This window comes from Phascolarctos cinereus, unplaced genomic scaffold (genome assembly GCF_003287225.1).
Source record: "Phascolarctos cinereus isolate Bilbo 61053 unplaced genomic scaffold, phaCin_HiC Scaffold_726;HRSCAF=1367, whole genome shotgun sequence".
NCBI lineage: Eukaryota > Metazoa > Chordata > Mammalia > Diprotodontia > Phascolarctidae > Phascolarctos > Phascolarctos cinereus.
This window is the reverse complement of record NW_027556098.1, coordinates 412,519,367-412,541,547: the sequence shown is the minus strand read 5'-3', so window position 1 is coordinate 412,541,547 and position 22,181 is coordinate 412,519,367. Positions and strand designations below refer to the sequence as shown.

General features: G+C 57.1%; 1 protein-coding gene across 1 annotated transcript; it reads left to right on the top strand.

Moving 5' to 3' along the window:
- On the top strand, positions 1-21,615 carry CLASRP (CLK4 associating serine/arginine rich protein). The gene is given in 22 exon segments (XM_021004212.2): positions 1-109; positions 7,511-7,623; positions 11,277-11,374; positions 11,847-11,948; positions 12,146-12,225; positions 12,365-12,449; positions 12,537-12,685; positions 13,190-13,286; positions 14,659-14,737; positions 14,825-14,898; positions 15,309-15,350; positions 15,544-15,777; positions 15,956-16,106; positions 16,108-16,208; positions 19,383-19,637; positions 19,734-19,773; positions 20,129-20,189; positions 20,285-20,343; positions 20,858-20,904; positions 21,082-21,164; positions 21,272-21,296; positions 21,467-21,615. Coding segments are annotated over 21 exon segments (2,004 nt in total). The 5' UTR covers positions 1-109; positions 7,511-7,524; the 3' UTR covers positions 21,510-21,615.
- The last annotated feature ends 566 nt before the right edge of the window (positions 21,616-22,181 follow it).

Here is a 22,181-nt window from a genome sequence, read left to right as displayed (position 1 = left end):
ATCTCGGTTCCGGGCCCCGCCGGCAGCCTCGGCCCCGCCCCTTCCGGCGCGGCGCGCAGGCGTACACCCCGCTTCCGGTTCCGGCACCGGCGGCTGCAGCGGAGACGCGGTAAGTGAAGGCAGCCGGGCCTGGGTTGTGGTGTCCCCCGCCCCCCGAGCGGCCAAAGGCCCGAGACCCCGCCCGAGAGGGACAGGGGACGGCCGGGAAGGAGGAAGCGTCGTCGCCGCGCCCTTACGGGCCCCTCCCCCAGCGAGGATAGGGCCGCACCCCTCCCCCACCAGCCCCCCCGCGCTCCCATCCCCCTCCCCCCCCGCGGTGGATTCCCCCCCTTCCTTACCAGCCCCCCCGCACCCCCGGGGCCGTGCCCCCTCTCCCATCCCCCCCCTCCGTGCCTCCATGCCCCCACCTCAGGTCTGTGCTCCCCCCAGCTCCCTCATTTGTTCTCCCATCCATCAGCCTCCCACTCTGCTGCACCTTCTTCCCCATGCCCTAAAGCACTGCCCTCACTGAGACCCCCACCTTGTTTCCTGCCCTTCCCCTTCCCCCTCCCAAAATTATGGAGACCCTTCCCCCCTTCCCCATTCTCGGACCTATACACGCTTTCTAAGCAAAGTTACTCCCCCTCAGACTCGGCAGGAAGCTAAAATCCCGTCTTCGTAGAGCCCTCCCCCCTTTTCCTGGAAAGCCTAGCTCTTACTATCCGTGAGCCCTGTCCCTTCTCCTGAGTTCCGAAATCCTGCTCTGAGCTCCTCACCAGGAGTCCTTGCCCCTACACGGCTCTCCTTGGCCGCATTAAGACTTCCTGGACCCAATAACTCCCTTCTCCTGCCAGGGATTCCTTAGGTCCTGCTCTTTTCCCTCTTGGTCTTCAAATATGCTTTTCCGCCCTTGAAATACTCTCAAGGACTTGCGTCCATTAAATTGGCCCCTCCCCTTCTCTGTCATAATTTGTCCAGTGTGGTCCATCCATTATACCCCCTTCCCCATTCCAGACTTTGCCCCAAATAGCCTAGGCTCTGCTCTGCCTCTCCTTGTCATTGCTTTTTGGGGGGGGGGGCACGTGGCACTCCAGACCACTGGTGTCAAACTCAGATAGAAACAGAGCCAGTAGTCCAGACATAAGAAATGTAATTTTCTCTATGTGTTGTTATATTTGTATTGATTTTGTTAAATATTTCCCAGTTACATTTTCATCTGTGTCAGGGGCCATGCGTATTTGACAGCTGTAGACCATTCTCTTTTCTGCATCCTTTTTCCCCATAGATTAAGCTGGATCCTCTTTGCCCCAATCCCTGCCCTCCTCTGGGGCCTTGTATGGAGCTACCTCTTCTCCTTATTCCCTCTGTTGAGTTTTGACCTCATCTTCCTTGGTTCCCTTAACCTGGATCCCTCAGCTTCCCTCTCGTTTAACTGGATCCTTCCTTCCTCCTCTCAGAGGGCTTCCCAGTGAGCCCTGTCTCTCCTGGGGCTGTAAACATTGTTTCATCCCTTCTTCTCCAGTATCCTTTCCTTCCCTTCCTCAGTATCTTCACTGGTTCCTGAGCCATCAAATGCCCCTTTCCCAAAAGCTCACCGGGTACTGTTCATCTCCTTGGGCCGCCAAGTACTCCATTCCTCTTTTTTTAAAAACTAGATATGTCCTTCTCTACTTGTTCCCACCCAAACCCCTGCTTGGCCTTCGTGGCTGTATCCCTGATTTGGACCTCACGCAAACACCGTACCCTGGCTCCTTCAGCTTTCTCTTAACCCTCAACAATCCATTTTAAATTGATATATACTTATGAAGTACTTACTTTGTGTTGGGGAGACCAGGATAAATAAAGTAATCCCTACATTGAAGAAGTTTGTTCAGGGTAACAGTAGGAAGATGAAGAAATGTACTTACACAAACACGTTTATCGGTTGGAATGTGATTCAGTGATTAGTGTATGTGTGGAGACAAAGAAGTACCTGGAAAATTAGATTGGGAGGGATGGCCTGGGCAAGCTTGGTGGAGGAGGTGGCCCCTGCCTTGGGCCTTGGAGGACTTTAGCAGATGGGGATGGGGGAGGGGAGTCAGCACAGGCACAGAGACAAGAAAGGGGAGGAAGTGTAGTTTTAGGTCTCCTTGATTTATCCAGTTGGGTCGCAGAGGGATGCTTGCAGCTGGATGTTGGTCTTTACAGCTGCAGCTTTAGATTTCGGAGGCATTTAAGATGATGGTGAAGTCATGGGAAGAGATGAGATCACAGAGGAAAGGGATGAGAGAAAAAGCTAGATGAGATAGCCATGCCTGGGAGACCAGAGAGAACAGAAAGCCGAAGAGCCTGTGAGCATCCAGAAATGGAAGAGGAGCTTGGGGGAGCCCCTGGATGGGAGGGGGAGGGCTCTTGGGGCCATGCTGGAACAGGGCCTTCCTGATTACATACCTGACAAATGGCCATCTGGGCTGTCCTGTTCTTGAGGGACCCCCGAGGTAGCCCTGTCACTTCTGGCTAGATCCCGGACACCAAGCCTTACCTGCCGTTTTCATCCTTTGTTCTGTTTCTGTCTTCTGAGGTGAAGTCTCTTCTGGGTGCATTCCTTCACATCCTTGAAGACGGTTAGCATGTTTCTCCAAGCCTTCTCTTCTTCAGGTTCCCATACGGTCTGGTCTTGGTCGTCCTCCACATCTGTGGCTGTGCACCCCTAAATCACTGTGACTCCCAGGACTGACCGCATCATTGCCGGTGACCGTCAGCTCCCTAGGCCCCGAACTCAGACCCTCCCTGACAGGGTTACTGAGGGAGCTGCTTTTGTTCTTTTAACTTGCAGGCCCCTCTACTGCCCAGGCCTTCTTCAAAGAAACTCTAGCCACTCCTCCTCGTCTTTTGTTTGTGAGAGTGGCTGCCCTGCTATAGGAGTTCATGTTTGCTTCTTAAAATTCACTCGTGAGGCAGCTCTGGAAGCTGCTGAGCAGACTCCCATTGGAATCTTAGGCCTCATCAAAGGAAAAAAGTCATCCCTATTAATTTAGCACGTGGTTGGTTAAGCCCTTTTTGGATACTGACTGTCCCTGGCATGTTAGCTCTCCCAGCTTTGTGTCGTCTCAGCCTTCATCCTTCCCTGACCTCGGGGGCTGTCCCATGGAGCCTTGGGTCCTTGCAGGTTGTCCTCAAACTGGCTTGGGGGTCTAGCCTTTCATCAGTTCCAAAAACTTCCATCTCTCTGTCTTTTCTGCAAGAGTAGCATGAAATGTTGTCAAATGGTTTTCTAAAATCTAAGTAAACTTGCACCTAATATAGTAATAATGACAATAATACTTCCTAACATTTACATGGTGCTTACGGTATGCCAGGCACTGTGCTAAGCGTGTTGTTATCTCATTGGGTCCTTACAAGAACCCTGGAAGGTTGGTGCTATTATCCCCATTTTATAGATGAGGAAACTGAGGCAAACAGGTAAAGTGACTTGCTCAGGGTTACACAGCTAGTAAGTGTTTGAGGCTGGACTTGAACTCAGGTCCTCCTGACTCCAGGCCCCTGCTCCATCTGGAGCAGTTTTCCAATTGACCCCTTTAGTTACACTGCCCAAAAAAGAAATCAGGTTAGTCTGGTACTACTGGTCCTTAAAAGCATGATATTTTGTCATTGTCTTCTGTTTTTGCCTCCCCTTGTTTCTCAGCCCTTTGACAGCCTGTTCTGCAGGAATCCCTTAAATAGGCCCTGGAACTTTCCTGGGGCTGGCCCATAGTTGGCCAGTTCTGTTCCCTTGTTTGGAAGACGTTTGACATTTGCCCTTCAGGAATCCCCGTGGGGACTCTGCAGTCACATCTAGCTGTCCTTTCAGAGGCTTGGGATGTGACCCATCAGATCCTTGAGGGGCAGAGACCTGGTCTTCCACTCCCTGTTAGTGTCTTTGGTCTGTTCTGGTCCAGAGATGGCTCTTTGGACAGAGAACAGTTCACCTTGGATGTCATCTGCCTGCGCTGTGAAGGGTTTGGGCATGGCTGTCAGGCCTTCTCTCCCAGCATCACTGTTCCATCTCCCCCGAGCCTCTTCTTCTCCCCAATTTAGCTAAGAATAACCTTTCTTGTTATTGTGAGCTTTCCTCCAGAATGCCAGCTTTGAGGCTTGAGTTCTGTTTCCTGCCCCGACTTTGTTCTGTGCATGCTTTTTAAAAATGAAGCTAGTTGAGGAGTTCCATGTGCAAACAAGTTGGTTTCTTTAGGTCGTCCCCATGCCCATTCCTCGTCCCCCCCCTCTCTCCCCCACCTTTTTTTTCCCCTCCTCGTTGGAATAGCTGCTCTTTGTGTCTGCCAAATTTCATTTTTCAGGGCTTCCCCTTTCTCCCTGCTGACTTCCCCTGTAGAACTTCAGATCTTGGGATCCTTTGAAGTCTGTTCTTATGCAGTTTACAGAGCCTGTCAGACCAGGCTTTGGTTTTTTCTCAGCTGTTACATGCTTCTTGTTGAGGAGAATTTGATACCAAACAAGAAAGTTTCCCTCATGGCTTCCTCTGTCTTTTGAACAACAGAATTATTCTTTGGACAGGGCCAGATAGTTGATCAAACCCGCCCTGAATCTTCTAATTATGCCTCTGTGCCCTTCCCTGTCCCTGGCTGTTTCTTCCTTCTGGCCAGGTGGTCTGTAGTGTACTCGGATGACAAGGACAGTTCTGTTTTTGTTTCTGTTTATTTTCATGGAGTGTGTTCCACCATAGATGGTATCTGGAAGTTGCCATGAGCCCTGGGGGGAACCTCATGGGCTGGGGAAGTAGCCTTTTCATTTGGGAAGCTTTAGGGAAGTGGGTGGAACTGGAAATAATAGAGTTGATCAAGTGCTTTAAGGTATGTAAAGGGCTTTACAAATAATACCTCATTTGATCCTTACAACCACCCCAAGAGGTAGGTGCTATTATTCCCATCTTATAGATGGCAAACCAAGGCTGAATGAGTAGTTGGGTGACTTGCCCAGGGTCACATAGCTGGGAAGTGTCTGAGGTGGAATTTGAACTCAGGACTTATTGACTTCAGGCTCAGTGCCAGTCGGGGTGTCTGGAAAGCAGGAGGTCAGATGGCAAGAGGCATGGGTGAGTCAAGCCAATCAAGGCCCCTGGGCTCAGGGATGATCCAGGAGTTTGCTGACTCCTTTCTGAGGAGCTGGGAGCTGCTGAAGGAAGCAGACAGAATTGCACTGAGGGCAAAGTCAAGTTTCAGTCTGTGACAGGCAGGACAGTTCTAGGACAAAGGGCTCTATTTCCAGTAGAGCAGGGGCTTCTTGTGCACCTTGGAAGAAGCTTATTCTCTCTCTCTCTCTCTCTTTTTTTGAATTCAATTTTATTTTCAGTTTCAAAATTCTCTCTCTCCCCCCCTCCCCCTCCTCGACTCCTTGAGAAGGTGAGAAAAACCAAACCCTGGTAAATACATATGGTCTAGCACAGCAGATCCTTCCTGGGTTAGCCATGTCCAAAAAAGACCAAAAACAAAGCTCAGCTTCAGTCTGCACCCTGAGTCCAGGCGGGGGAGGGGGGCAGTGTCTCCACAGCAGTCCTGAGGGATTGTAGTGGGTCACTGTGTTGAGCTGAGTTCCCAGATCTTTCAAAGTTGTCTGTTTTTTGTGGTATTGATGTTACTGTGTAACTGACACCTGTCACATGGTTCTCCCATCACTCTGTATCAGTTCATCCAGTTCTTCCCAGGTTTTTCTGAAGTCACCCCTGTTATCATTTCTTACAGCACAATATTATTCTATTGCAGTCTCATACCATCACTTGTTTGGCCATTCCCCAATTGGTGAACATTCCCTCGGTTTCCAGTACTTGGCCACCACAAAAAAGTGGCTATAAATCAAGGTGGAGCCTTTTCCTCTTTCTTTGATCTCTTTGGGGCATAGACCCAGTAGTGGTATTCCTGGGTTAAAGTTTAATTGGCTTTTTGGCCTAGTTCGAACTGCTTTCCAGAATAAATAGACCACTTCTTTCTCTCCTTCGCCCACATAAACAGTCTTTTCTTGACCCTTTGCACAGGTGGTCTCCCATGTCTGCCATGCGCACCTCTCTCACCTATACCTCTCCTGGTGCAGTGGATAGAGCACCAGCTCTCTCAGGAGTCAGAAAGCCTGAGTTCAAATTCAGCATCAGACACTTACTGGCTCTGTGGCCCTGGGTCAGTCACTTAAGCACTGCCTGCCTCAGTTTCCTCAGCTGCAAAATGGGGATAATAATAGTATCTACCTCCCAGAGTAAGGGTAGAGCACTTAGCTCTGTGGATGGCACATAGTAGACTCTTCATCATGTTCATTTTCCTGAGCTCAGATACTGACTGTCTCCTCGCTGAGGGCTTTCCTGACTCCCCCCCCCCCCCCCCCCGCTGGGAACGAGCACTTCCTCTGGTAACTATTCAGTGTCTGCCTTGAGGGCCTCAGAGGAGCCTGGCATTTGGAGCTAGCAGGCACCTTCATGACCATCAAACCCAGTCAGGCTCCCACGGGGAATAAATAACAAGAGTGGGATTCGAATCTGGGTGCCCTGCTTCCAAAGCCAGCAGTTTCTTCGTGTATTCAATTTCTGGTCCTGCTCAAGCCTTGTATCCTCTCAGATGGAGTCTCCTTAAGTTTAGGGAATTGTGGTTGCTTGTGTCTGTGGTTTTTGAGTCTTTGGAATGATGCTTGTACACAGTGGGCACTTACTAAATGTTTATTGCATTGAGGCAGCCCTTCCCTCCCATTGCAGCCCAGAAGTGCTCCTCCCTCATCTTTCATTTTCCTCCTCCCCCACTAGGAAATCGTCGTTCCTCTTCGTGGTCTGAACTGAAGGCCCCCCAGCTTCTGTCGAGCCTCCCTGCCCCCCTGCCTCCTGGCCATCCCTCCTCCAGCCCTGGTTCCAGGACTGTCTGTGTCCTCTCAGACCTTCCCCCACCCTCCACCCCCCAGTCTCCTAACGGTACTGCCTCAGGACCTTGCTCCTTCCCAGTTGCTTTCTGGGAGATGCTCCTCCCTGGAGCTGGACTCTCTTCCCCAGTCTCCTCTGCCTGCCTCCCTGGCATGGCTTGGGCTCAGTCCACACCCTTGACAACCCTGCTTTTTAGAGTTGGGGTGCTGAGATGGCCAGTCAGGTGAGCCGGCGCCCAGGCCCTTGCTCCTGTCGTTGGGTTCTTGTTGTGCTTTTCTGATCTCTTAGACGACGTTCTTCTTATCCCAGCACTTTTGGCCTTTGGGAAATCCCTCTCTGGACCTCAGTTCCCTCACCTGTAAACTGAGGGAGAAGAGTTTAAATGAGATGGTGGGAAGCTCCCCTTTGGGCTCTGAGATCCTGGCGCTGGCTGTTTCTGCCGATGCATGGGGGTCTGGGGGCGTGGCATCCACCCTTTCTCTGCTCACATCCAGGATCTTCCTCCCCTTCTTTGGGCCACACGTTCCCCAGCTGTGGAATTAGAGGGAATTTGAGATCCTCAGGGACTGCTCTGGCTCTGAGGGGACATCAGTCCTAGGTGAGTGGGGCACCCCCATTCTCCCTAGACCTTCCCTCATGGACTTTCCCTGTCTGCCACAGGCTTGGCCGCCACCATGTGGCATGAGGCCCGGAAACATGAACGGAAGCTTCGGGGCATGATGGTGGACTACAAGAAGCGTGCTGAACGCCGCCGGGAGTATTACGAGAAGATTGTGAGTAGTGGGCCGGGAGCCCCAGACAAGGGACTGAGAGGCGGCTTGGGGCAGTGAGCATTAGTGAGGATGGGGCAGCAGATGGAAATCCTGACTGCCACTTCATACCTGGGGGACCTGGTGCGAGTTCCTTTGGCCCCCTGGGCCTCAGTTTCCCCAGGTGTGAAATAAGGATGGTGTCCTCAAGTGACCTCCTAGGTCATTTCACTTCAAGCATTCTTTGAATATGGGGTGAGTGAGTTTGTGAGGCCTTTGTGAGAGGGACAGAAGGTGGGCAAGGGAAGCCCCAGGAGGAGGACCCAGTTGGCTTTTGTTTAAGCGGGAAGGGGAAGAGGTGGCCCATGAGCTGTGCTTTGGTGTGCCACGATGCAGATCAGACTTGGATTCATCCTGGCTCGGGGGCAGGACGTTTCCCCTGAGCTTCTTTCTCATCTTCATAAGGAGGCATTTGGATTCTGTGATCCCCAAGGACTTGTCTGGGACTACAGGACAAGAAGGCGGAGGGACAGGGTCAGGGGGCAGACCTTGGCCTCAGAGGAGGAGGAAGATCTGGGCAGTGAGCTGGCGGAAGGGGCAGAGGAGGCGTGTGCCAGGATTTGGATTTTTATAGGGAGTGTGGGGGATGAGGCGGGAGCAGCAGTGGTGCTGGAGGGGAGGGGCTGGGAAGCCTGGACTTTGTCCTGTGGGCTGTGAGGAGACCTCAAGGAGGGAGGGAGGCCATGGGTGGAGCTGGGCCTGAGGGAGAGCAGTTTGGTTGCTGGTAGAGCTTTTTTTTTTTTTTTGGCTAGGCAGTGGGGTTAAGTGACTTGCCCAGGGTCACACAGCTAATAAGTCTTATGTGTCTGAGACCAAATTTGAACTCAGGTCCTCCTGACTCCAGGGCCAGTGCTCTGTCCACTGCGCCACCTAGCTGCCCCTGGTAGATCTCTTTTTGACAGATTGGGGAGCAGGGGACAGCTAGGTGGCAAAGTGATAGGCCTAGAGTCAGGAAGACCTGAGTTCAAATTTGGCCTCAGACACTTCCTACTGTGTGATCTTGGGTGAGTCACTTCACCCTGTTTGCCTCAGTTTCCTCATCTGTAAAATGAGCTCGAGAAGGATGTGGCTGAAGGACCAGACTGAGAAGTGTTAAGAGTGGATCCCCATTAAGGGAAAGGGTTTTTGTCTTCTTTGTCAAGTGAAGGATCATGAGATCCAGAGATGGAAGGAACGGGGCTAGTACTTGGGCTTGTACAAGCCGCTGTGGTGAAGCCAGTGAAGGCAAGGGCCTGGGGGGCCTGAGGTTATAGACCTAAGACACGAGGGCTAGCTTGGGAGGCTTGACAGGGGCTCCATGTTCAACAGGCAGTCCACGAGTATGAAGTCCCTACTGGGTGCCCAAGACTGTGTTAGGTGCTGGGAATAAAAGAAAGCAAAGCGATCGAGGAGACAGTCCTGGTCCTCCAGGAGACACCAGCGTACTAGGCCTGGTCAGCCTGTTGACAGACAGCTTGCTGCTAGATAGGCGCAGAATGGGCTGTGGGGCCATTGGAGATGGGAAGTGGTTAATAGCTGGCCTAGTGGGCCAGGGTTTCTGGTAAAGGAGGGGAGGGTGGGTGGGCTCTGGGCCTGGGCTCCAGCCCCTGCAGAGGCACCCAGGTTGGGGAGGCCGCTCAGGGGCCATGGAGTGCAGCCCAGGCCTGAAGAAGGGGATCCCTGGGAGGGCAGGCTGGGGCCTGCTGGGCTTCTCCCCCTGCTCTGGGCGAAGTCACCCTGAGCTAGGCATGCCGAGGCTGGCTGGGGCCACCGGGCACCCTTCCGCTCTTTGGCTTGGTGGACTCCCTCTTAGGCTGCTGAAGGGGTGTTTTTGAACTTCGCCTAGGCGTCTTTTCTCTCAGTAGATTCAGCCCGGCACATCCTAGCCTGCCCAGAGCTCTTTGGCCCCAAGCCTGTCCTCTGGGATCCTCCCAGTGGGTGGAGAAGGACCTGGAGGAGGCTCTTTTAACCCCTGCATGCCAGGATGCCACCCTCCTTCTCCCTTTCTGCCAAATGGCCTTGTGGAGGCAGCCTAGTGCCTAAAGTTGTGTCTTTACAGCCTGCTCCTAACTCTTGCCTTTGGCACCAGAGAGAGGCAGTCATGGGAATTGTCAGAGTACCTGAAGCTATCTAACCTGTCCCACCTCAATTTTCCTTTTTTTCCCTTAAAGTTTTGTTGTTCAGTCTTGTCCACCCTTCATGACCCCGTTTGGGGTTTTCTTGGCAGAGGTATTAGAGTGGTTTGCCATTTTACAGATGAGGAAACGGAGGCGTGAAAGGTGAAATGACTTGCCCAGGGTCACACAGCTAGTAGATGTCTGAGGCTGGATTTTAACTCTGGAAGATGAGTCTTCCTGGCTTCAGGCCCAGTGCCCTGTGCACTATGGCACCCCCTAGAAGCCATTAAGTCTACATCAGTAAATCCAGGAAGCCTTTTTAAAGCACCCACCACGTGTAGGCTCTGTGCTAGGTGCTGGGAATCCACAGACAGTAGGGAGAGTAAAGGCATGTAGTTTTAGGCATTGCTATCCTCCCAGAGGTCACAGGGTCCTTCCTGGCTGGGGACTCAGAGCCCAGCCCTGGGACCAGGTGGAGGGGAGCAGACCCGCTCCTTCCCCAGGCCTGGACGCAGGGCATCTTCAGGAGGCGCTTGCTGCCTCTGCCACCGCTGGCAGGCGCCTTGAGCCCTTCTCCACCCTGGGGGCATCTTTAGACAGGCCCCTCTCCCATCTTGGTCTTGTGAATGTGGATGTTTTGGGCCCAAGTGTAAGGCTTGGCTCTTTGTCAGTCCTCAATTTCATTCTGTTACATTTGCCCCAACATTCTGGCCTGCCGGGAGCTTTTGGATCCTGCCTCTGCGTTTGAGTGTTAGCCAGCCTCCTCAGCTCTGGGTATTTATCAGAGTCATTGACGAAAATGTTCCCGTCTGAATTGACTGTATACCAGTGTAAGCCTCCAGTGTGGCCTGACTGTCCGAGGAGCCGATGCGATGCGAGCCTGTTTTCCCAGAAGCCTGCGGCTCAGAGGCAGGAATGGGCTGGGGGGGTGTGTGTCCATCTGTCTGGGCATGGTATTTCGTGAAGAGAATTGACTGACTGGAACCCACCCAGAGAAAGGCCAGCAAGACGGTCAGGGGCTGGAACACATTCCTTCTGTGAGATTTCTTGTAAGAATCGGGAATTTGTCCTGAAGAAGAGATAACCATTCTTAGATGTCTGAAAGACTGTCACCCAAGAGGGCTTGGCCCTGCCCTGCCTGGCCGCAGCAGGTGACGGGCACAGGCGGGTTTTGGCCGGATAGAACAGTTAGAGCTAACAGCTTCCTAAGCACCGTGGGCTTGTTTGGCCTGGTGAGTAGGTGAGTTACTTATCGCTGGAGGGCCTGTGGTTAGGCATTCATTGGGCTGGTTGCACAAGGTGATTTTGTAGTTCCCTTCAGGCCTGAGATGCTGGAGTCCCTGCCTGGGGGCCAGCCTGGCAGAGGAGAAGGGGTGCTGTCCTTGAGTCAGGAGCCCTAGCTTTCAGCTTGGACTCCGCCTCTCCTGTGCCAGGCATCAGTTTCTTCCGCCCTTGCATAAGGGGCACGGACTATGATATCCTGAGTTCCTTTCTAGCCCTGTGCCATCTCTGTCCCTGCAGAAGAAGGACCCTGCCCAGTTCCTGCAGGTGCACGGCCGGGCCTGCAAGGTGCATCTCGACTCAGCGGTGGCCCTGGCTGCTGAGAGCCCTGTCAACATGTGAGGCCTGGGTGGGGCTGAGGTGGCCGGCTCAGGGTTGTGGTGCATGGGGTGAGACCCGAGGCAAGACTTGAGGTCAGAGTTGGTGTAGTTAATTGTGAGGAGTTTGGGGCACTAGGAGGGAGCATTGGGAAAGTGTAGGAGGGACCTGATGAGACCCAGGCGAAGTTGGGTTTGGCCAGAGCTTTGAGGAGGTCAGGCTGGGGCCCTGGGCCAGGAGAGGGACCAGTGCTGGGAGGGTTTCAGGGAACCCATTTCTGAGCAGTGCTCAGGACACTTGACTAGACTCTGGGGGGTGGGTCTGGGGAGGAGTCACCTTCAGTTTGGTGTAGACTGGCGAGGTGTCCTTGGAAGTCTGGGTTCTCAGGGCTGAGAGATGGCAGAGGGGCCTGGACACGTGAGCCTCAGGGAGGGACTGGTGGGTCTGGGGGGAGGTGCCTGTGGATGGTGCTGAGCCCGTGGTGCCTCACAGGATGCCTTGGCAGGGAGATACCAATACCATGATCGACCGGTTTGATGTCCGCGCCCACTTGGATTACATCCCTGAATACACCCCCCCACTGCTGACGACTGTGTGAGTCTCTGCCTGCCCGCCCCACCAGGGGGAATCAGAGGGGGGGTTCTGGGCTGGTCCTTTGTGTCAGTGCGCCCCACTGAGTCTAGCTGTTCTCTGTGAGTTATCCCCATTGGACAGATCTGGGAAACTGAGGCCCAGGGAGGGTAAGCCCTTTTGCCATGGTCATGTCCGAGGCCTTGGGGTTTCTTCCCCAGCTCTCCAGAGCAGGAGTCTGATGAGCGCAAGTGCAACTACGAGCGGTACCGAGGCTTGGTGCAGAACGACTTTGCTGGCAGTGAGTGGCCGGGAGGGGCTGGGGGAGGGGCCGGGGGAGGGTCCAAGGGCCCCCCCCTTCCCCACCGTCCCCCTCACGCCCAGTGTTTCCTCTGCCTTGGCCGTCACGCCTGGCACGCTTCTGTCCCGCTCGGCCTCAGTCTCTGAAGAGCAGTGTCTGTACCAGATCTACATCGACGAGCTCTACGGGGGCCTGCAGAAACCCAACGAGGAAGAGAAGAAAAAGTGAGTGCGAGCAGGCAGGGGGCTCGGGGTTCGGGGCCGGGCTGGGGGCGGGGGGCTGATGGGCCTCACTTCCGCTGCACGGCCCAGGCTGGCGGAGAAGAAGGCGTCCATCGGCTACACCTACGAGGACAGCACTGTGGCTGAGGTGGAGAAGGCGCTGGAGAAGCCCGAGGACGAGGAGTCGCCCGGGGAGGAGGAGAGCAACTCGGATGAGGACGAGGTCATCCCTGACATCGGTGGGTCTGCCCTGCCGCGTCCTTCCCGCCGGGGGCCTTGCCGTCAGTGGCGAAGGCCTCTTCTGCGCCGGGCCCCCCACCTGCAGGGCAGGGCTCTCACGCGCCTCCCCGTGCATGTAACGCGCTGCTCACGCCTGGAACGTGCACGTGCAGATAGACGTACGTGTAGCGCACACGCAGCATACGTGTGTAGATGCGTGTACGCGCAGCACGCTCTCGGCGCGCGCACACGTATCCAGCAGGAACACCAGGATTCCTGTGCCGTTGCGGGCGGGCCGTTCTGGGGGACCCGGGCAGGCTCTCTTGCAGACGCTCGGCTTTGATGTGAGCCCCTGGAGCCCTGCCCCCTTGGCACCGTCCCCTCTCCGGGGCAGCCGCTGTGGCCCTGCCTTCTGCCTTCTCCGTCGCCTCTGGCCGTTCCCGCCATCCCTTTGGCCCGGGCTTTCCTGTCCTCTCCTGCCTCTCTCTCCCCCTTCCCCCCTGATGGGCACTCTCTGGGCACAGATGTGGAAGTGGACGTGGATGAGCTGAACCAAGAGCAGGTGGCCGATCTGAATAAGCAGGCCACGACCTACGGCATGGCAGACGGGGACTTTGTGAGGTGAGGCCTGGGGTGGGAGGACAGAGAGGAGCCCCGGAAGCCTGTTGCTGTCCCTTGCCTCCTTCGCTCCTTCCCCCTCCCCTTACTCTTCCCCTCCCCCTTTTCCCTCTTCCCCTCTCCTCCTCCCCCCTTGCCATAGGGGCCTGGTTAGCCTGTTCTTCAGGCACACGGCCCCCGCAGGGATGGCTTGGCAGCTCTCCCGGAGGCACGAAGGGCTAAGGAAAGGACCCTGGCTTTGGAGGCAGCGGAAGGACCGGGTCCAGATGCCCGCCTTTGTGGTCTTGGATGAGCTGCTTCCTTCTGGGTCTGAGCCTCCTTGTCTGTAAAACGAGGGTCAGGGTAATTTCTAGCCTTACTGCAGCTGCTCTGCAGTGGCCTTGGCCGTGACCCTCCGTGACCTTGTACCCAGTGACCCAGACCTCTGCCCTTGGCTGTCCAGCTGCCTGGGAGGACCTCCCCATCAGAGCGGGTCCGTGCCCTGCCTCCCTCCGGAGGCATCTAGAAAGTGGCTGAGGATCCAGCGGTCCCTTCTAGCTCCACACCTGTGATCTTAGGACCCTGTGTCCCCAGGCTGACCTGTCGGCCTTGTGATGCTCTGCTCCCAGGCCTTCCCCCAGGCCAGTCTTGTCCGGGTCATTTTGGGGAAGTCCCTTCCCTTTTCTGTGAGAGCCCCTCCCTGGTAGCCAGAGGCGGGTCGCCAGGGTCCAGCCACCCCTCATTTTGATGAGCCACAGCCCATGTCCTTCTGGAGCTGTGAGGATTGGAGAGGGAGAGGAGGCTGGGTGGAGGGCCAGGGGGGAGGCGGAAGGAGCCAAGGACTGGGTTCAGCCCCTGTTCTGGGTGACCTAGCCCCTCTGGCCTCAGTTTCTTCAGCCGAATGAGGCGGTCGAGAACCCAGACAGTCTTGGCCGCAGCCCGGAGGGTGGGCTCCCATCTCACCTTCTGTGCGGCTGGGCTGAGAAGCTGGCTTACGGCCTCTCCCTTCCACCCCTCCCCGGGTTCATCTTTGTACCGCGGGGGTTGTCTGGTACGGGGGCTCTGAAGGAGCTTTGGGCCCTGGGCGGTTAAGGCCCCTGGGATGCTGAGCGCGGAGGCTGCCTTGGAGGAGGACATGCGGAACAGGGGCCCGCAGTGTAGGCGTGTGGTGCCAGGAGGTTCCAGTCCTGTTACTGCCTCCTCTCGCTGTGTCCTCAGGCCAGTGGCTCGCCTCTCTCTGGGCCGCCCTCAGTTCCCATCTGAAGAATGAATGTCGTTGGACCCGTGCAGCCCCTCTCCTGGCTGTGGCCAGACCTCCCCTGTGTCTGAGCCACATGTGTAGACCCCAGTGAGTGGGGGCCCTGCCCATAACCCCCGTGCCCTCCTCCTTTCCTAGGATGCTGCGGAAGGACAAAGAGGAGGCTGAGGCCATCAAACACGCCAAGGCCCTGGAGGAGGAGAAGGCCATGTATTCGGTGAGGGAGGGGGTCCCGGCTGCAGCAGGAGTGGGGCTGATGGGGAGGGGCCCAGGCCCCGCCCCTTCAAACTTGCCTTCCTCCCAGGGCCGCCGATCCCGGCGACAAAGGAGGGAATTCCGGGAGAAGAGGCTGAAGGGCCGTAAGATCAGCCCCCCAAGGTGGGCCCCTGCCGTCTGTCATTGTGGTTGGGTGTCAGACCGCCCCCCACCCCTCCAGTGCCTTCCTGGGCTGGGTGTGTGCATAGGATCTGATGAGGGACAGGATCCCTCCTGGGCTGATGGGGCTGGGGCTGGACCCTAGAGAAGGGCTAGGTGGGGGCCACAGAGCGCCAGTCTGAAGACCCTGGTTTGACTCTGCTCATTAGGGGTCTCATGTCCTGAGCAAGGGCAGGGGGTCTAGGAGAGGACCCTGTGATCTTGGAGCCCCCAGGGTCTGGGCAAGGCAACAGAAGGGAGAGAATGCTGGGGTCTGCAGTGTCCCACGGTACCTTCCCATGGGGGGGTGGTTGCCTGGGGGACTGGTCTTGGCATGTTTGGCTCACGGTCCCCTCCCCGTTCTCCCTCTGCAGCTACGCACGCAGAGACAGTCCCACCTACGACCCTTACAAGCGGTGAGTCCTAGGAGGCCACAGGCCCTCCGCACCGGGCTTGGCCGGGGCTGCCCTGAGGTCTTGGGAAGATGCAGTTATCTTCAGCCTCGGGGTTGGGCTTGTTCTCGGAGGGCCCTGGGGCCCCTTTGGTGAGTCCTTAATGAGCTCTTTCTCATCCGGCTGCCCCCTTCTTCCCCCAACCCCGGCTCCCCAGGTCGCCTTCCGAGTCGAGCTCCGAATCTCGCTCCCGCTCCCGGTCACCAACGCCAGGCCGAGAGGAGAAGATCACCTTCATCACCAGCTTTGGGGGCAGTGATGAGGAGGCGGCAGCGGCAGCAGCAGCCGCCGCCGGTGCGGGGGCTGCGCCGGGGAAGCCTCGGGCCGGCCAGCCCCCAGTGGCCCCGCAGCCAGGCAGCGGCCCTGCGCCAGGTCGTAACGCCGGCTCCCGGTCGGTAACGTTCACTCTCGCCCGACCTTTGCCGTGTCCCGCTGTCTGTGTGCCTGTGCCCCTGCCCCTGCCGCGGTGGGTGGGGACAGGGCTGCTCTTCCCCAGCTCCCCCCGCCTCCCTGGCCGCCACTCTGTCAGTGACCGCGCCCGTCCCTCCCCTCTGCTCCGTCTCCCACAGCCGCCGCTCCAGCTCCTCTTCCTCCAGCACCTCCAGCACTTCCACCTCCAGCTCACGGTCAAGCTCCCGCTCTCGCCGGGGCGGCCACTACCGGCAAGGCCGACACGTGCGCTCCCGCTCCCATTCACGCTCCCGCCGCTACTCACGCTCCCCGGAGTCGAGGCCGGCGGCATTCTGGAGGCGGCTCGCGAGATGGGCGCCGCTACTCCCGCTCCCCTGCCCGCCGTGGCTATGGGGCTCGGCGGCGATCCAGGTATGGGCTTCTCTGGGTGGCGGGGTGGGGGTGGGGGTCAGGCAGGCTGGCTCATTTTCAGGCAGCCAGCTCCAAGTTTGGGCTGAGGACCACAGGACTGATTGCTCATTTGGGTCATTGTGCGGCCAGATTCCTTTACTAAGCCTCATGTATTCACAGAGACCCAACGGAGGCCCCAGGTGCAGATCCTATCTCTGCCCTGGTGAGAGAGGAGAGAGACCAAGGCCCTAACAGTGTAGTTCTTGTGTGACATTCAGGCGGGGGTGGGGGGGGCGGCGGTGTGCTTCTGAGCAGGGGGTCTCGGGCCATGCCTCAGAGATGTCTCAGACAGGGCAGGGCTGAGCTTGCTTTGGGGGCAATTGGTCTGAACCAGAAGGGTGTATAGGTGGATCTCTGTGCTTGGCAAAAACCTTGGCTCAGGGCAGGCAAGGTGATGCAGAGAAGGGAGGCCATCCTCTGGGGAAGAGCGACCCAGGACAGTTGAGAGGAAAAGGAGAGAAATCACTGGCTTCTGGAGGCTTTGGAGCCTCAAAGACCCAGAGCAAGGGTGCAACTGAGATTAGGATCCCAGAGAAACTGTTGGGGGGGATAGATGAGGGTCTGAGAAGGAAAGGAAACCAGAGAAAGCACTGTCCGGTGGCAGAGCCATTTGAGGCCTGAGTAGTGAACGAGGGCCACTCCTGGAGGGGGAGGGCACTTGAGGTAGGGAGCCATGTGAGCCAGGCCCTGAGCCTGGGGAGGGCCTGCCCAGAGCTGTGGCACCTCAGACAGGGAGGGTGATGACCCATGTTCACGTCCTGGCTTTGACACCTCTCTTCCTACCTCTGGGCCTGATTCCTCATCTGCAAAATGGGACAGTGCCCTGAGGGCCCTCGGTCTCTGAGGCATGTCCTTACTGCCTTTGAGGGCCCAGTTGCAAGGGATAGATGGCCAGGGTCTGAGTTAGGATGGAAGAAGGCAGTGTTTGGGCTGTAGTAGAGAGGACGAGCCTTAGTTCTCACCCTGGGCTTGCTCCTGGGTGACCTCTTAGCTTGTGTTCTTGTGAGAGAGACTTGTGCTGCATCAGTCTGATCCATGCTGGGATTTCCAGAGGGGCAGTGGGGGAAGATCATGGCCAAAAGGAGTAGACAGGGAGTGAGGCCACCAGGCCAAGAGCTGTGGGGCCCCATTTCCAGAGAAGGTAGGGGGAGTCTTCAGGCTACGGGCCCGAGAATTTTCCATGGATTCTTGGCAACAGTTTATAGAATCAGTTATTAAAGGGGTGGTTAATGAACATGTAGAAATGTTAGTGGTCGTCACGTGAGGGAGGCTCATGCCAGACTAGCCTTGTTTCCTTTTTGACTTGGTCGCTAGACCAGTCTCTAGTGTAGCACAGTAGATGGGGGGCTGGGTTTGGAGTCAAGAGGACCTGTGTTCAAATCCTGCTGATACCAGTAACCATGTGACCCTGTGCAAGTCCCTCCAGCTCTTGGGTGCCTTCAGGCAGCTAGCGCCTTCGTGGAAGGGTCATCCCACACAGGGATGATGTCCCCCATATCTCGTGACAGTCTCCCGGAGGCAGGCTGCCAGAGTGGAAAGGCTGCTGCCATTAAGGTGCAGGAATCTGGGCTCTTGAGGGGACCTGGCACAAAAAGTCTTGCCTAGGGGTTTGGTCTCTGGGCAGCCATCCTGGGCCTTTACTGGGGGACGTTTTGATCACTGACCCTGGCTGAAGGTGTAGGGGTGTGTGTGTGTGCGTGCGCGCGCGCAAGACTGCATTGGTATATGTGTTGATATGTGTGTGCACGTGTCGTGTGTATACACGCACACTGCACATATATGTCTGTGCTTCATGGCTACATGTGCACGGCCACACATGCATGTGAGTTACGTTTATTAGTGTGTGTGTGTGTATATATAAATGTGGACATGTGTGACTGCCTTGCGGCATGTGTGTGTGTTGTGCACATGCATGTGTGTGTGCGTTTGTGTCCATGCGTGTGGTCCACTGCCCATCAGGGCCCCAAGAGCTCGGGACAGGCAGGGTCTCTTGAGCTGGAGGGCAGGTGTTGGCGATCTTGAGCAGCTCGGAGGCGTGCAGCATGGCAGCCTGGGAGGATTGTGTCTCCGCTGCCCTCTGCTTGCGTCAGACCTTTGGGAAGGATGCATCCCCCACGGGCAGCCAGACCAGGGGTGTCAGAGGTGCTGGGGGAGGGGGCACTTGGCTCTGTTATGGGAAAGAGGGGCTCTTAGGACCTCTGGTTTATAGATGAGGAAACTGAGGCAGGTGATCGTCACACAGCTAGCAGATGTCTAAGGCAGGATTTGAACTTTGGTCTTCTGGATGCCAGGCTCAGTGCTCTGTCCCCCAGGCCACGCTCAATTCCTAAGGATGAGGGTTGTGTGAGGGGAGCAGGCTCGCTCTCTGGCGGCCTTCCGGCCAAGGTGGGTAATCCCTGGTCAGGTGTGCGAACGGGAGCTTCGCGTTCCTGTCTGCACTGGATGAGTCCAGAAAGGCTTGGGGCTGGTTTTGTGCGCATACACATGTGCTCTTGGTGTAGGGGGCTGGGCATGCTGGGGGTGAAGAGGCCTCAGGGAATGGGAGGAGGTGTCCTAGTGTCACAGCGGGAGGGGACTTTGTGGCCTAGGGAATAGACAGGTGGGCTTTGGAGGCCGAGCACCTGCTGCCCAGACAGCTCCTGTTTGTAGGCCCTCAAGTGATGCCTCCTCTGGGCTTTGGCAGGGCTGGGCCAGGGGGTCTTTTCTCAGCTCTCTTCCAGCTCACCAGCTTGTGATTTGATGATATCAAGTCACAGGATGAGGAATAATGTTCACGTTCCCAGCTGCACAAGGAGAGCACTGTCCTCAAACACTTTGTTGTGTGGTGGGCCCCTTGGGCAGTGAGTCTGGGGAAGCCTCTGACCCTTCTCACAGTCGTGGTGAGATGTCTAGGATTACAAGGGAAATCGATTTCATTGAGATACTTACCAAGAACAAAGGCACAAGGCACTAAGACGGCTAGTCAGTCACCTGGAGGCGAGGATGGAACTGGGCCCTGGGGCAAGGGCTTTGGCTGGACAGACCTTCGGGTCAGAAACGATTTTCTCTGGAAACCTTTGGGATGTGGGCAGGTGGGCCTGGGGTGCCCAATCGAGGCCAGGTCCCTGTGGCATCCCAGGCATTTGTCTCCCTCAGGAGTCGCTCCCGGTCGGGGGAACGCTACCGCCGAGGGGTCCGGGCCCCTCGTCATCGGAGCAGTAGCCGCAGTAGCTGGTCCCCCAGCTTGTCCCGCAGCCGCAGCCGCAGCCGCAGCCGCAGCCGCAGCCGCAGCCGCAGCCCACGCAGCCGCAGCCGCAGCCGTAGCCGAAGCCGTACCCACTCCCCATCGCCCCTGAGGGAGAAGCTGATGAGGCCGGCGGCGTCCCCGGCTGTTGGGGAGAAGTTGAAAAAGTGAGGCAGGTGGCAGGTGGGGGTGGGTGCAGGGGTCCCTAGAGGGGCCTCCTAGACAAAGCCAACCCTGCACCCTTTCTTTCCCCCTCCACCTAGGGCCGACACAGCTTCGGGTAAAGAGACAGGAGCTGCCAAAGTCAGTAAGAATTTGGAACTCGCCCGTCTAATTCCCAGCGGCGGCACCACCCAGAGCCAAGCGCCTACAGTGGGGATGGGGTGGGGGTAGGGCATTTGGGGGGTGGGGCTAAGAGGGGGCACCCCCAGGGCAGGAATCCAGGGGTTGCTGGGGGTGGTCCCATGCAGTGTGAGCGCCTCTAGGACAAAGGGTGGTGCAGACACTTGGGCCCTGGCCCCACTCGGGTGGTCACCTCTCCTGAGGGCCTCCCCTCCCCTTCTCCTCCTACGTCCTTCAAAAGCCAGGAGCTCTGTGATGAGGTTGGAGGACGAGGTCTGAGCACCCACCACCCCTCCCCTCTCTCATTTTCCCACAGCCCAAGCTGACCCCCCAAGAGAAGCTGAAGCTGAGGATGCAGAAGGCGCTCAACAGACAGTGTGAGTGAGGTCCCTGGCGGGAGGGGAGGCTGGCCCGTGGCCGCCGGCTGCTGGCCGCTAACCCTGGCCCTCCCTGTGCCCCTTTGTTCCCACAGTCAAGGCGGATAAGAAGGCGGCGCAGGAGAAGATGATCCAACAGGAGCATGAGCGGCAGGTGAGGACCCCTGGGCGCGGGACCCTCGGGGGAGAAGGCAGAGTGCATTTATGGAGCGCCTGCTGTTTGCCAAGCACTGGGACTACCCAGACAGCGAAGGAACAGGGAGGGCTGGGGCGTAGCGTGTGTGCCTCCAAGGCTATGCTAAAGCTGTCCCGTTGGGAGGCAGTTGGTGAAGGCCTCACCCGGAAGGGGCTCTTTGGACGGTGCTTGGAAGGGAGCGGCAGTGATGAGGCAGTGCCCACCAGGGCAGGGACTGGCGTTGGGGCTGGGGAGAAACAAGGGCAGGCCATCGAGGCAGGGTGGGCAGGGCTGAGAGAACAGGAAATGGGAAGGGGGTTTCTCCTGAAAGGGGGGACGTGGCCAGTGGTTGGTCACGGAGGGTGAAGGTTGCCTCCAGAGTGGCAACCCTAAGATGCTGGGGAGAGGGATCTCCTGCATTTGGCAGGGGTCTGTGAGGCTTGTGATGGGCAGGCGGGCAGGTGCCTCCCTCTGAGAGGGATCTGTGTTTCAGGAGCGAGAGGATGAACTGCGTGCCATGGCCCGCAAGATCCGCATGAAGTAAGGCCTCCCCTTCTCTCTGCCTGGCTTCTCCTTCTGGCCAGCCTGCCCCCTCCCCCCTAGACTGCTCCCTCCCCATGTCTCCCCCCCCCCGAGACTGCCCCCTTCCAAGTGCCTTGCCCCCCAGCCTCATACCAGGCCTGTTCCCCCACCTTTGTCCCCTCCTTTCTCCTTTAGGGAACGGGAGCGGAGAGAGAAGGAGAGAGAGGAGTGGGAGCGTCAGTATAGCAGACAGAGCCGGTCCCCGTCCCCCCGATACAGTGAGTGCCTTGGCTGAGCCTGGTGGGGGAGGGGAGCAGCTTCTCAGTGGATGGGGACTCAGCTCACCCTCCCCCACCCAACCCATTCTCTCTGCCTTCCTTTCCAGGTCGTGAATACAGCTCATCACGGAGGTAAGGCCGCTGGGCGAACATTCAGCTCCCGCTGGGTGGCCCCGGGGCCATGACCTGTCCCGAGTGTAGCCAGCTCTTGGCTCCCTCCTGTCCCCCTCTCCCATCCCCAGTGGGTCCCTGGGGTTCTCCCACCGTGCTACTCAAGTCCTGTCTCTTTTCCTCTGTCCTAGGCGCTCACGGTCCCGTTCTCGAAGCCCTCATTACCGCCACTAGTGGGATTGGGGGGTGGGAATTGGGGAGGGGCTGGACCCTGTCCAGGGTCAGTGCTGCTGGTTTTACCACTTGTTTGTGGAATAAATTAGAAGAGTATTTAATATTCCTCCTATGGCCTGTTCTGTGTGTTGGAGGGTGGGGGGAGAAAGGGGGGGAATGACATTGAGACATGAGGATGGGGCCAGAAATGAGGCAGGGCAGAAGATTTTGGGATCCAGTGGAAACTGAGGCAGAGAGGAGAGTAACAAAGCCAGAATTGGAGCCCAAGGCCTGGAACTTTTTCCAGTGGCCTTTTTGTGCTGGGGCTGGTCAGCGCCTGCATGTTGGGGAGCTGTGGCCCGGCAGGCACGCGGATCTGTGCTGGGGTGGGCACAGCCCAGAGCAGTGTTTGGCAGGGAGAGCCTGCCTGTTTACCCTTCTCTGGGCTTGGGCAGGTGCTGCTCCAGGCCTGGGCAGAGGCTCAGGTTGTCGGGTATCCTCCCAAAACAGGGACACTTGTGCACGCCCAGGAATCTGGCCATATTCCCATGGAGGCACCCATCCTAAAATGGCCTGAGCTGGAACCTGGAGGGCCCCTGCACTGTCTCCATTTCTGCCAGTGCATGTTGGGATGACAGGCTGGGGCTAGCCTGGCCCTGGGGAGATGTCTCTCCGAGTCATCCTTACCACTAC